Source organism: Copidosoma floridanum, unplaced genomic scaffold, assembly GCF_036245765.1.
Source record: "Copidosoma floridanum isolate Cflo_tuat_1 unplaced genomic scaffold, Cflo_Japanese_pri ptg000026l, whole genome shotgun sequence".
Classification (NCBI taxonomy): Eukaryota; Metazoa; Arthropoda; class Insecta; order Hymenoptera; family Encyrtidae; genus Copidosoma; species Copidosoma floridanum.
In genome coordinates, this window is record NW_028321903.1 from 6,639,140 (window position 1) to 6,653,735 (window position 14,596).

At 30.3% G+C, this 14,596-nt stretch overlaps 1 protein-coding gene across 4 annotated transcripts in view; it reads left to right on the forward strand.

Moving 5' to 3' along the window:
- Positions 1–14,596, forward strand: part of Duox (dual oxidase) — a 934,738-nt gene that overhangs the window by 723,115 nt on the left and 197,027 nt on the right. For all 4 annotated transcript variants that reach the window (XM_089595596.1, XM_089595599.1, XM_089595598.1 and 1 more), the window contains one exon: positions 13,443–13,755. In XM_089595596.1, coding sequence (XP_089451722.1) covers positions 13,443–13,755 — 313 coding nt within the window. The remainder of the gene's footprint in view (positions 1–13,442; positions 13,756–14,596) is intronic.

The following is a 14,596-nucleotide window of genomic DNA, read 5'->3' on the forward strand; positions in this document are numbered from 1 at the left end:
AAGATCAAACTTTTGATTCCATAGTACTATAGATTAAGACACAATTACTATAACATGGTTAACTACTAGTTGTTTAAGAAGATTAATGACCAAGGGTGGTATTTTCTTGCAAAATGAAAATAAAAATAACGCTGAGGTAAAAAATATTGTATGGAACGAAATTTATTGATCATGGGCACATTTAATTAGTCATTGTTTGTTTTAATTTGTTGTTGTTCTGTCTCTCCATGGTTTATTAGGCTGATTGGCTTCTTACGTAACTTCAGAAAACTGCCCTATTTAAATATACAAATACTAATATGTATTATATTTTATTAATATTTCTTTATTTTCGATAAATATACTGTTACTGATCTAATAATTATAATAATTAAAGTAATTGTCATTAAAATAATAAAAATTATAATTATTATTATTATTATTAAAATCACTGTTGTATATAAGAAACGATAAAAAAATACGTAACATAACATAAAAATATTTTAAATAGCACTCTACTTTTTGGAAATTTTTTTTTATAGTTCTACAATATTTTACCAGCAGAGTGCTAACAAATTTCTACCTTTTTTTACATTGCAAAATTTTTTTATAAAATTCTTTTGATTCATATATTATCTCATGAGTTGCATTTTTCATTCAGGGCACATCTTAATGGTTTTATAAAAAAAACTGATTGGCGCTAATGTTCATTAAAATGGCGCTAAAATTTTATAATTACAAGTTAAAAATCACGTAACTCACATATTTTTATAACAACAACACAAAAACATCGACGAACCTGTCTATTCGCCTTATAGGTGGTGTGGAAAAATAGATAAAAGTCCTTATAAAAGGTAGCTAAGGAGAGGGGGGGCCAACACGGCGTTAGGAGGGAATGAGGGAGTCTAGCAGATGTCAGAAAAAATCGTAGGGTGGCGGGGAGTCTAAGAAAGGGGGTTGTTGAGAATTTTATTAAGTTGATTTTTCATTAAAGTAACAAAAATTTGGCCTTGTTTTGAGGAAACGTAAGGAAGGATGAGGAAGGATAAGGGGAGAAAAGAAAAGGGTGGAAAGAGAATAAGGAGGGTGAGGAAGTACTAGAACAAATTAAGGGCAGTGATGGGGGCTGAGATGGGCTAATGAAAAATTTTGTTGGGTTAATTTAACATTAAGAATCAATCACTTTTCCCTATTCTGCAGGTAGCGGGAGGGGCTAGAGGAGAGTAAGAAAAGCGTTAAAACGAATAAAGGGGGCAAGCAGGTGTAAAAACTGATTGGATGGTAAAAAGAGGGGTTAGAAGAAGTAATTAAAAATTTTCGTTGGGTCTTTTTTTCATTAAAGTAAAAACAATTATTACTTGTTATAAAAAGAGCTGAGTGAGGGCTGTGAGGTGGCTAAAGGGGAGGAAGAAAATTATGAGGGAGGCCAAGAAGAAGTTGTATCATGACATGGAGGAGTTAAATAAAAAATTATCGAATAAATTTCCCATTGAAATACAATCAGTTTTGTCTTGTTTTAAGGATGGGCTTTGGGGAGTCAAATATTTGGTGAGGGGGCTGAGGAGGAAGATTGTGGACAGCTCTGCCTAAACGACTATCTAACATAGAAAGATATATGGATGTGTCGTCCATAAAGATGAGTGGGGTTTCTGTCAGATTCTTTTAAAAATGGTTTAGGGCTATGAATATGATAAAGAGTTTGCACAAATGTCATGTTTTATTAACTATACGATCAATTATACTTTCTGAGCTTATATTTTTCCTGAATACGTATCTCATGTAATTGAACGTAATAAATCTAATTTTATTAGGCAGTTTGAAAATTTTTTTCTTATTTTAGTTCGTTATAAAGTAGTCTTAAAATAAAATTGAATGTATACAAATGTAAATAATATATGTACACATGTATGTATACACCTATATACGACACGCACGCTTGTAAATGTATATCATGGGCCTTGAAGATTGGTAGTGTCTTCGTCAGATTATTCAAAAGTAGTGTGCAGGTTGTGGAGGCTAATGAATGCGTAGAAGTGAGTGGGGGTCTTTGGGAGTTGTGAGGGGCTTCGACAAAAATCGTGACGTATCAAAATGAGGGAAAAAATGACGAAATTTTACCTTATTTCCTGAGGGGTCTGTAGTGTGAGCAAACTAGATAAAAACTACCCCTATTCGACGAACATCGAAACTGGGCCAAAACGAATTTTTTTGTACAGATCTCAAGTCCAATAACAAACGTAACCACTTCTGGACAAAAAAATGTCAACAAAAGGTCCAAAAAATGGTAACATTAGCCAAAGCAGGTTTTTCACTTCTACCGTGAAAGTTTTAATTCGGCAAAAAAAAAGCTCTATATGAAAAAGATGCGAAATTTCAAGACAAACAAAAAGAGCCTTGGTGAGCCCAAATTGGCTTTACTGTTTTCCCACAAATTGCCAATAAGTGCCAATTTCACCCTGTTTTTTAATATTTTATAACTTGTGTTCTTATTAATATTTTGACTTAAAATTTAACAGAATACGCATTTTGTGATTCTTACCGAACCTGAAAAATTTCAAGACAATCGCATCCAAACTTTTTGCAAACCGTCAAGTACACTGAAGAAAAGTCTTTCCGAAAAATGGCTCTTAAAAAGTTGTTAAACCACATAGAGTCATTTCTCGAAATTTTTTCTCTTGATAAGATGTTAATCTAACACTCGATCAATTTTCGTATCCCTAACTTTTTGACACTATCCAAAAATTAATTGAAACATGGTGTTTTTTCGCAAAATACCAGTGGCAGCGCTGGATTCGCACGGCACTGCGAGGAAGAGGGCGTAACCTAAATTGGTGGTGAGCTCAATTCAGTGCCACTGCAAGCCACCTCTGGTACTTCACAAAAAAACATTCTTTTCGATACATTTGTAGAATAGCGACGAAGAATTAGGGATAAAAAAATTTAGCGAGTGTTAAATTGATATTTTATTGAGAGAAAACATTTTACAAAATGGCTGTATGTGTTCTAACAACTTTTTTAGAGCCATTTTTCAGAAGGACCTTTTTTTAGTTTATTGGATGGTTTGCAAAAAGTTTGCATCTGTACGTCATAAAATTTTTATGTTTGTTAAGCATCACAAAACCCATATTCTATTAAAATTGGAAGTCAAAATGTTAATTAGAACGCCAGTTATGGAATACCGAAAAACATAGCAAAATTTTTACTTATTGTCAATTTGCGGAAAAACGGTAAGGCCAATTTGGGTTCATTCTTCTTTTTCTTCTTCATTTTTCTTTTTCATATTGATTGTTTTTTTTGCAGTATTACAGATTTTCCGATAAAAGCAAAAAACCTAATTTGGCCTTTTTGCCAGTTTTCTTGGACCATTTGCTGACATTTTTTTAGTCCGAAAGTGGTTACGTTTGTTAACGGGCTCGAGATCTATACAAACAAATTTTTAGGCCCAGTCTGGATTTTTCCATCAAAAATCTTGTCTGCTTACTCTACTGTTTGAGTGCTTGGAGATGAATGAGGAATAGGGGAGTTTTGTTGAATGCTACACACAGTTAACTATATAATACAAGAAGGTATATATACGTGTACTAATTAGTCTTTGCGTCTCTACGTGCTTCGTTTGAAAGTGATTATTTAACTATTGAAAAAAAACTAAGATTTAAGTATAATAGTTGAGATTGATTTTCATAATACATATTGGATTATTGGTTAAATCTTTTCTTTTTCAATTCAATTTTCATAACTTTTTAAAAATATTTAATATTCTGAAAACATGCATTACTAAGGATATTTGTTTGAAGATATTAAAAAAAGTCATAAATGTCATTTTTTTTTACTTTTACACAATGAATAAACTTTTTTTAAACAAAAAAATGAAAATTTAAAGTGTAGTAAAAAACGTAGTCGGTCTAATAATAACAAAAGAGCAAATTTTAAAGATAGTTTTTATTTTAAGAATAACTTCTAATACTAGATACACTTATTTAGTGCTGTTTATTTTTTACAAAGCACTATTTACTTTAATCTTAGCTTTTCTTTTGATTATCCATAAATCTCAAGCTTGGAGTTTTGATAACATTGCTTTGTACTTGAAGAAATCTTTGTCCTGTCATGGTCAACTTAGTGTAGTATAATTAAGATGCAACAGTAATAATGGAATATTTATTAAAATAGCAAGCAAAAACAATTTATAAATAAAAACTATTGTTTGGAAAGAGGTTTTAATTAAAACTATACTTTTTCACTTAAATTAAAATAATTTATTAATATTTTAGAACTTGAACTCATTGAGTAAATTTTTTTTAAATAATTAAGTAACGGATAGTCGAAAAATGAGTTGTTTAATTTAGTTTATTGGGCTCTACAATATGATTTACATAAGTCAGTTATTTTATAAAGCAAATTTTTCATAGTTGTTATCATTCCCTAACAATGAACCATTTAGGTACATACTTGTATAATATTATTGACAAAAAAAATTTACGCACTACAAACCTTATTCTTACGCATAAAAATTTTTAACATTGTTTCATAAATCTTTGAATGTATTTATATACATAAGAGACTTATTATCAAGTACTCTTATGCATATATACATTCATCAATTATGTATAAAATCTATCCATTTGTCTCCTGGTGATGTGAAAGAATTAATAAACGGAATTCTAGTTCTTAAAAACCTTTTTCTAGCATAATGAAGAAGCTTATTTTAAGAAGATATAACTCATTGTCCATGTATTAAAAAGATGTAACGCACATAATGGAAGTGAAATGAAGGACTTCATAAGGACCACAATAAAATAAGTATGGGGAGGGATTGCAGAAAATAGTAAGGAGACTCGTACCAACACTTATTGAGTCAAAATAGCAGAAAAATAAGACGAATTTTCGTTTAATTCGTTGGTGGCGATAGAGGGGCGATGAGGAGTTATGTGAATTGCTCGAACGTTTAACTATATGATACAGAGAGAAATATGGGTTACATTTCTTTAGTATTATCTCTTGATTATCCTTAGTTTAAAACTGTAAAACAAATACATTATAAGCCACAATATTATGTTAAAATTGTTTGAAAGATGAAAACTGATTTTAAATATAAAAATGTAAAATTTTTAAGAAATGTAACTCTAAAATCTAAAAAATAAGGTATACTAATCAAGAGCTAAGGAGTCTTAAATTTACATAAACAAATTTGAACTAAGAGATATGTTTTCTCATGACATAAATCAAAGTACGAAAAAAGTCACAGATCCACCAGAAATTTCTTGTATTACGATAAATGGATTATTTTGTGTAAGGAACATTCTTTCTTATGACAAAATATATTGTGATAATATGCTCTCATCTGCTTAGAATAAAATACATAATTATTTTTTAAATTGAGAAATTACATGCAACTACAAATAAAATAAAAAGTTGTATTTTCTGGCACATAAAAAAAAAAATTTTAAATATAATGCCATCTAACTAAATTTTAATTAACTTACTGGTTAAAAAGTTCAAATACAAATTTCGAATCTCAATTCAAAGAAATAATTTAAGTGCAAAAAGGTAAGGCTTTTTTACCTATCATAGAAATGGATTTTAATATAGAAAAAAATACTGTTTATTCCATAATAATGAACAAAGCTACTCGCAGAACTTTTAACTGACTTTTGCCTCTTAAGAAAACTTTGAAAAAGATATGTCCTTAAAGTAATCTAATAATAACATATTACGAGCTGTACAATTCAGTCAAGGTCCATCTAGCTAAAGCTTATGAAATCTAGGATGGTTATATTAATACTATAATACTCTCGGCTAAAAGAATATGACTTAAAAAAATAAAGCTACCATCTAATCCTAAGATATTATTGGACTAAGTACAGATCACATGAGAGTATCATGTCAATTATAAAAAAAATTACATTAAGTCTTATCTGACAGAAGTGCAGCAAAAAAAATAAATTACAGAAGTGGCTTATACAAAACTCTCAAATTGAAGTCAAATCTATATTGAAGACATTCCATCATTTATCTGCTACACGATTAATGGAACGTATACGTTTTCACCGTAAATGTTGTAAGCCTTTGTCGCTTCTTTAGACGACAAAGGTTATTATTAAGATTTTAAACTTTTCTGAATTATTTAATTAGAAAAAATGTAAGCAATATGCTGTAAGGGATCCAAAACCAAGAGATTTTAACTTAATTAGAAGTAAATCAGCATCTCAACACTAACAGTTAAGTTCATTAGGTAATATTTTTAAAGCAAAGCTTGTTATGTAGGACCCTTACTTGAAGAAAACAGGGAAAAGCGTCACACTTTTTTTGCTCCCTTCGTTAGTCCCCCTTCAGAAATTTAAAAGTGAAGTTAGACAAGAAACTTAAAAATACAACAGATGAAGTACACATTTTTAAGATAACATGTGAGCTAGAAAAATATTGAAAATGCCTAATCGAAAATTTCCTACGTAAGCACCCTAGCTAACAAACATTGATCCTCGTGTGGCAAATGCGTCGCGTTAGATAGGCATGATATTATGATGGAAGAGCTAGATATCCTAGTTTTTCTACAAATATATATATAGTCATTATATATATAGTAGTAATATGGCATTTATGCACAGTTACTTGCGTGTAACTAAAGTGTTTGATATTTCTAAAAAAAGACTAATGTTATGATTAAACAAACGTTAAAAATCTAATATGAGTCTAAAAGGTATTCAAGCAATATTGATACATTTATCGTCGTGTTAATTGTCGCATATGCCGATGGTGACCCTTCTATATAAGAACTTTTAAGCTCATCCATGCCGTCTTAGAGTCATATTAGATTTCTGACTTGTTAACAAGCATTAGAATCATTTTTTATTATACCTATTAAAATCGAGCTCGAGGTAAAACAAATTAAAAATATAGAATAAGAACTTATCTAAACCTACGGTTCGAGTAAATGCATGGCTCCTGGGTAGCCCTAGTGATAGAGCAAATATCTAGTAAACAGGAGGTTGTGTGCTCGTTCCGCACCCAGGGAAAATATTTTCGTCATTCTTATTCATTTGTTAAGAAAATTTGTGAATTTTGAATACGCATCTTTAGTACACGTATTTGCCGTCAAAAAGGGCATGGATGGGTTTAAGAGTGCTCATATAAAAGTGCTACCATGTACATATGCACTAATTGATACGATGATAAAAGTATAAATATTGCTTGTATCCCTCTTAGAGTCATATAAGATTTTTGGCTTATTAACCAGCACTAGCATCGTTTTCCAATATATCTACTATACTAACGTCCTAATTTTCAGTGATCTCCTTCGATCTACCCCCTATTAGTAAAATGTTTTGTATTTGTTCGAAGAAATAAACAACAAATCCTTAAGTACATTCAATCAATAATTGTTTCTAATTTATGTCAATTATGTGCGTATGACAAATTAGCAATTAGTATAAGACCAAAAACGACAACATCTACTCAGAGATTCTTTTATGCATTTAGAGAGGCTTAAGAACTGATTCTGGTATTGTTCTATTATATGAAAGTAAGATTAATACAATGACTCAAGATGATTCAAGGCACATTAAAGAATCATGTTTATATTTTCGAGCTTTACTAACTGATCCAGTGTACCTACTACCTACAATAAAAATATATAATAATTTCAATTACACTATGATAGCTACAACTGATCCATGAAAAATAAATCTTGTTGATAATGATACATTTCAACGTGCAAAGAATTATCAAAAAAAGTTTCTAAAATATATGATAATGAGGATACTTTATGTAGTATTAATCGTAAAATTACGATAAAAAAAGTTTCAATGGTTATAATATGGAAATAAAATAGTGTTTAATTGGATTAGTAGATGGTACTATCAGTTTTGTTACTTCTCTATTAAAAGATCAAGCAAAAGAAATAAGAAGTATACGTATTGTATTACGGTTTAGAGAAAAATTTAACACTGAGCAATTAGAATATAAATTTGTTTTTATTGATAAAATATTCATTTCTCGACTATAGTTTTGAATTTGCCACCATTGCAGTATAACTATAAGTACAAATTAAGGGTTTAGCCTAAATAATGTTCTTGTTAGAGCAAAAGACAACGTTTTTACTGCTGGCCAAGGTTATGTTGCAGTTTTAAGAGTTAATACGTTACAAGGCTTGCATCTTATTAATTTTGATCCTTCATCTTGCACTGCAAAAATTTCAGCTTTTCTTGAGTATAATATATTGCAAGTAGATTATTGTCTTGATTTAAATAGCTTTTATATTTCACTGGATCGTAAAAAACATAGTTTTGAAGTAGATTGTACTTGATAGTATGTTAATTAAAACGCAGAATTATAACTATTATGTACAGAAATTGTTTTATCCCAAGACTATCCGTAAAGTTCTATAACAACATCGCAAAACAGAAATTGTCTAATTATTTCTGTATCAATACATAAATAAAACTAATAACAGCATACAGTTGTTAAGAAAATTTCTGGTGAAAAGTACAGTTCTGCATCGAGACGCCTCTGAATTTTTATTAAATCCATGTAACAAATCATTTAACTTAAAGAATGTCTTGAAAAACGAAAAAAAGTAATAGTTCGATGTCTTGGTTGCAACGAAAAAATCCTCGTAATCCAGTAATCAGTTTTTAAAGTAATTTTTTGTTTTGTCAGAAAATTCTTGAAATTATACATTTCAAGAAACAAAAATTTATTAACATAATAAGTAACGTTAAAAAAATTTATAAAAGTATATTTGACCATTAGCAATTCTATAGTGATTGAACAAATTATTTTATATGAGAAGACTAACGAGAAAAAATAATAAACTTTTCGAAATCAATTTAATTCAATAAAATAATTATCAATCCACATTACAGTTATTCCAATACTTCAATGAGTGTACATATTTTTTTGTACTGCTGCGGCCGTAAAGCGGTGACTGTACTTTCGCTACTCGAGCGAAAGTAACTACTTCCTGGCCACAGCAGTACGAAAAATTACGTACCTACCACAGCCAGAAACAAAAAAGTCTTAGATCGTCTGCTTATGGGGTTCTCAGTGAGCAAAATTCATACATCCGAGTACGAGTATGAATATATAATACTTACAGGGCGCACCAAGTGCGTTTCTCAGTTAATGAAATTTGTTTACCTAAAAGATCATATAACGACACGCTACTTACAGGTGACCGATAAAAGTTTTTCCTTACATACTCTATCAAGATATCGATTTCGTAATCATTAGTTTTTTAAGACTAATAGATACAATTTATAAAGCTTTGATAGTAAAACAATTTTTTTTTCCAAAACTTAATGTTATTATTTTACATATGGTTTTAAAAACCTGCTTTTGATCATTGTGAAATATAGACTGTTTCATAGGTCAGTATAAATGTTCGAATTTTGAAGATCGGCAAATGTTGAACAAAACGCGCGTCTTATTTTCTTCATCATCATATATCGCTAATAAAAAAGTAACTATCGGTGGCTTGAGAGACTTTTTGTTTTTTGCGCGTTAAACTTCACTTTCCTTGGGGCTTTTGAACAGAACGGACGTGTCACGATATTAGCAATCTAACCTAGAGCTTTGGATCGTTATATTTTTTCCTTCGACGTCTCATCATCATCGACGAAAAAGTTTTTACCGTCTCCCAACGAGATCAAACGAGGGTGCTCACTACACTACAACATCGTCTCCCCGCGAGACTCAAATTATTTCGTTGCGACGAAAATGCGGTCCTGCCTGGCCAGCAGACCCGAGAAAGCCGAGCGCCAGCTCGCATAACCAGACTCTCTCCCTTGGGAAGCTTTCGAAGCTCATGACTTTAAGGTACATTTTCACCTCATGCAACATACACATATTCACATACATACTCACAAGAACGATCGCTGTATCGGATATTATCAACGACTGTATCACATTCTTGTATATTAACACGAACAATAAAACAGGTTTTTTACCGAAAGGTTTTTTCCTGTAATGAATATCTTTTATTTACATCAGTACTAACAACTCATAAAGTAACCAATAAACAATAATAATATTGAGAGCGACGCTTACCCCTAAGGTCTTACTCTCATTGCGACATAAAAATTGAAATTTAAATAGTCACCCACGCTACATAGACTAAATTTTGCTTTTATTTTCTTCACCGTCTTCTTTTTTTACATTGACAAAACTTTTTCTACGAATATCTATATACATATACATACATATACATGTAAATCATAATGTATACGTACACCAAATACTGTTTCTAAGCTTGCAACTTCTTTTATGAGTTTCAGATTCTGGAAATTGTCCGTTCAGTTCAACTAAGCTCCGTTACATACTTTGTATGTTATGATGTAATGTATCTCTGTTTTTAAATATGTGTTCAAGTCATAAAATCGGAGTACTTCTTATATAATAAGGCAGAAACAGTAGTTTGTTTTACCTGACCACACTTTTTACCCACTAAATTCAGTTGTATAACGATATGCTCGTAGTATAAAATTAATCAGTCCATTTACAAATTTTATGGACTAATCCCATGAACTGATAAAAATTTTGGCTCAATCTGAACATTAATTTTTTATCCAAAGCATCTGTTTTTCCGTTAATCGATCAAAAACCACTTTATTTAGCAAAGAGTATAATTTTCGCACGGTAAGGGGTGAGACTACCCTGTATTATCTTAACACTCAATGTATGTTTGATGTGGATAGCTGTAATGTGCTGATAAAACCAGCTCCTCTATGTAAATTGTCTTATAAACATTTTTTCTTATTGATAATTGGTAGGAAAATTAGAGATATAATGACTTATCATATCGCTCAGTATGTTATGTGCTGCATATAGATAAACATAAATAATGGCTGTTGCTACTGATGGGAGATCAAATACTGCGTGGCATCTGAACATTTGCTATTGTGTTTTTTTTTTCTCACTTAACGTTGATAAATGATGTGGTATTACCTCATTGTTGGGTGTATGGCTTTCCAATTATCTCTCTGCTGATAACTATTGACTATTTGTTTATCTATTACTGTCAATAAGAACTAATTTATATTTTTTATTGTTCACACATGCAAATCACATATCTTAGATCTTATTGCAAAATACATGCAAACTCATTTGAGAGTCATACATGTACTTTGAATAAAGCTTATCTTAATAAATTAAACAAATAACAATATTGTAACCTCTTACATAACGATTTAGTATCACTGCAAATAATGGTTAAAAACAGAATCAGTTCAAACGTTTTGGTTTTTTCTTAGAAAAGAAGGCATTAACATTACTTTTTTTGCACTATGGCACCACAAATTATAATAAAATACAATACAACGTTATTTAGAGTTAAAGCTGCTTTATTTATTTTTTTGATAAAAGTGTAGCATACTATCAATAGACTCTAAAAATTTTTCGTACTTGTATGCTTATCATTTAAATAAGAAAAAATTAATATCCAAATATCCTCGAACAAGTAACTCGTATAATTATGACTGAATTGCACTAGAAGTTCGTTTAATCATTAAATTTTTTAAACTCAAAGTCCTTTCGGATTAATAATACAGACACATGATAAAACAAATTTTTTCTGAACTTGTGGGGAGACCTCTTTTTTCAAAGGTATTTTGAGCCACTGGAACCAAATATGACGATGACAAATAACTTTTACTGCCTACTTTTTTGCCAGCACCCCCTTACCACCCCTTAAAGAGGTTTGAGTTTTCAATTTTAGTTCAACACTAAGATGTTCGTTTTCTTCTTTATTTTGTTAGGATGCTTTAAAACTAATAAGCAAACATGCATATAACACCTCTCACCCATTAGCACCCCCTCACATCTACTAAAAAGGGTAAAAATCTCAATTTTTGTATAACTCTAAGATATATGATTATTTTCATTATTTTGGTTTTTTAAAATACTAAACTATAAATTGGTAACAAAATATAAGTATAATATTTTTCTTACTCATTATCACACCTTACTACCCCTTGCAGAGCATAATAATCCTAATTTGTGTATGTTATTAAAATATGTACATATTTCTATGTTTTGGGATGCTGACCAGAAAATGATTACGAAATTTAGATATTATGCGTCTCTTTTCCATTAGCACTCCCTTTCCATCCCTTAAAGAAAGTAAGAATTTTAATTTTTGTATAAAATAAAGATGAGCGTCATGACAGTGCATACATTTCTTTGAGGTAGAAAAAATACAGTGTATAATAGCAGCTGCAACTGACTCTATGCTGCATTAGTACCCTTCGCAATATGTAACAAAAGATACGCGAGCTATTACTTACTTACCATGCTTTAATACATATGTAAGGGTGTTGGCTCGCGTAGTCTATAAACTAATGAAGTTGCATCTTCCAGACGTTTGCATAAGAGAGGTTACACAACGTTGAGCCAAGAATGCAGCTTGGACGAATACGATACTCTTAAGAAATAAGCATTTAAGCTTGGGGAAACGAGTTAATATATTGTATGGTATGAAATGATACATATATATATATATATTAGTTTAAGATAACCCTTAGCTCTTGCACAAGAAAATTAATAGCTTCATTGATAAGAAGTGTTAGATGTACTTATGATTTCATTCTTCTCTTAGAGTGATCCAGGATAAACGGGCTGGACGTAGTAGATTTTTATTAGCTTTGGGATGCTTGATTAACGGAATTTTGATAACCGAAATTTTTCGTTACGACGTATTTTCATGTTTGGTAAGATATTTTTTTTCAAATTAGCTAATTACAATTTTTATAACCAACGGTCTAAGTTGCTGGGAGAACATTTTTGAAATAAACAATGATAAAAGTTTTTATTGTTGCAAAACCAAATAACGATAAGGGGATAATCTTAATCGTTTTAAACCTAGTAATATAGACACCTGCACTGAAATCTAAGTAGTCGTTAAGGTTAGTAGGATACTTGGTTGGCGATCTGTAATAGTATTTACTAACCAATAAAATAATATTTGCCACCGTTTGCCTTTACGATAATGTAGTATGCAAAACTAAATACAATTGTTTTGATATTTGACTCTACTAAAAATTTTTCTTTTATTTACGTAAATAAATGATTGTACTTCACAAATAAAATCATTTGATTGGGACTCTTATAAGGACAACATAAATGTATGTCTGTACATTCACTAAAGAGAATCTGTAAGCATTTGTGATAGTTAATAAGTATAGCTCTTCTAACTTTGAGTTGTTGAAATACAATTAACAACTGCAGTACAAAAATTAATAAATAAGGAACTTCAAAGTGAAATCAGGGTCCAACAAAGAGAAAGGAAAAAAAGAGTTGGCCCCGAACCGATAATGTTTATCTACTACTCATTTTAAAAAAGTGATAAGTGGTTTACTATTTAGACCTACATATTTGTCAATAAAAAAAATCTTTAAAAATAATTTTAGCCTTCTATTCTTTGACACAAGCGATCTTAAGAATATTAATATAATGTAATCAAATATGCATTTTAGGGTGCAGGATTAGAAAGAAAAGACTATCTTACGTATGGTGACTTTAAACTGATGATGAAGGAATACAAAGGTGACTTTGTGGCCATCGGGCTTGACTGCAAGGGTGCCAAGCAGAACTTTTTAGATATGTCAACAAACATTGCACGTATGACAAGCTTTCATATTGAGCATCTTCCACATGAAGAAGCCAAGTGCTGGGTACGAAAGCAGTGGTACGCTATTGCTACATTCCTTGAAGAAAATCGCCAAAACATTTACTATCTCTTCGTATTTTACGTCACAACTATTGCACTTTTTATAGAGAGGTTTATACGTAAGTATATTTTTAAATCATGGTTGATAAAATTTCCTATTTTTTTTACTTACTTCATATCCTCAATGAGGATTTTTTTATTTAGGTGCTGATTTACCTTATATCAAAATGATATACTAGCATAGTTGTACATGATTGTATTTTTGGAACAAAAAAAAAAAATCTTCGGATGTTTGGGGGCCTTGCTGATTTTTTTTATAAACATAATTAATTGCAGTCATACAGTACTAAGTTTGTAGAGTGTAAGAGGTGGTGCAGAATAGAGGGAGTACATCTGCGTAGACCAGGGAGATTCCCCGTTTCTTACCTCTCTAAATGATACTCCTTAACTTCTTCGATAATGCGATGAGAATTTTTAATTGTTTATTTATTTATTAACTTAACAAGTTTGTATGGACATAGTAATATTACACAAATCGTTTGAAATTTCGAAAATAATAAAATAATGAGTGACGAAGAACTTTATAATCATACAGAACAACTAAATAAAAAATGATAAGCAGAAATACATGGTCAAAAAAATTTATTTATTAAAATAGTGTAAGCTAAATTCTCGTTTTTAAAAAATTTTTTGTCTTTTCGTTTAAACTAAAAAAAAAATTTTTATTGGAACTATATTAAGAAGTTTTTTTATTTGTACATTGTGTATTAAAGTAACAATAATAGTTACAATATTTAGCACCTTTTCGAATCATTTGTTTGTCTCATAACTATTATGCTTTTTTTTATTTATGCACGAGACTGTCATTAATTTTCAGCTGAAATACAACTAGGATGCTATTTTTTAAATACAATAAACATAAATAGTATCTTTTTTTAACTGCTGAACAATTCTCATTCA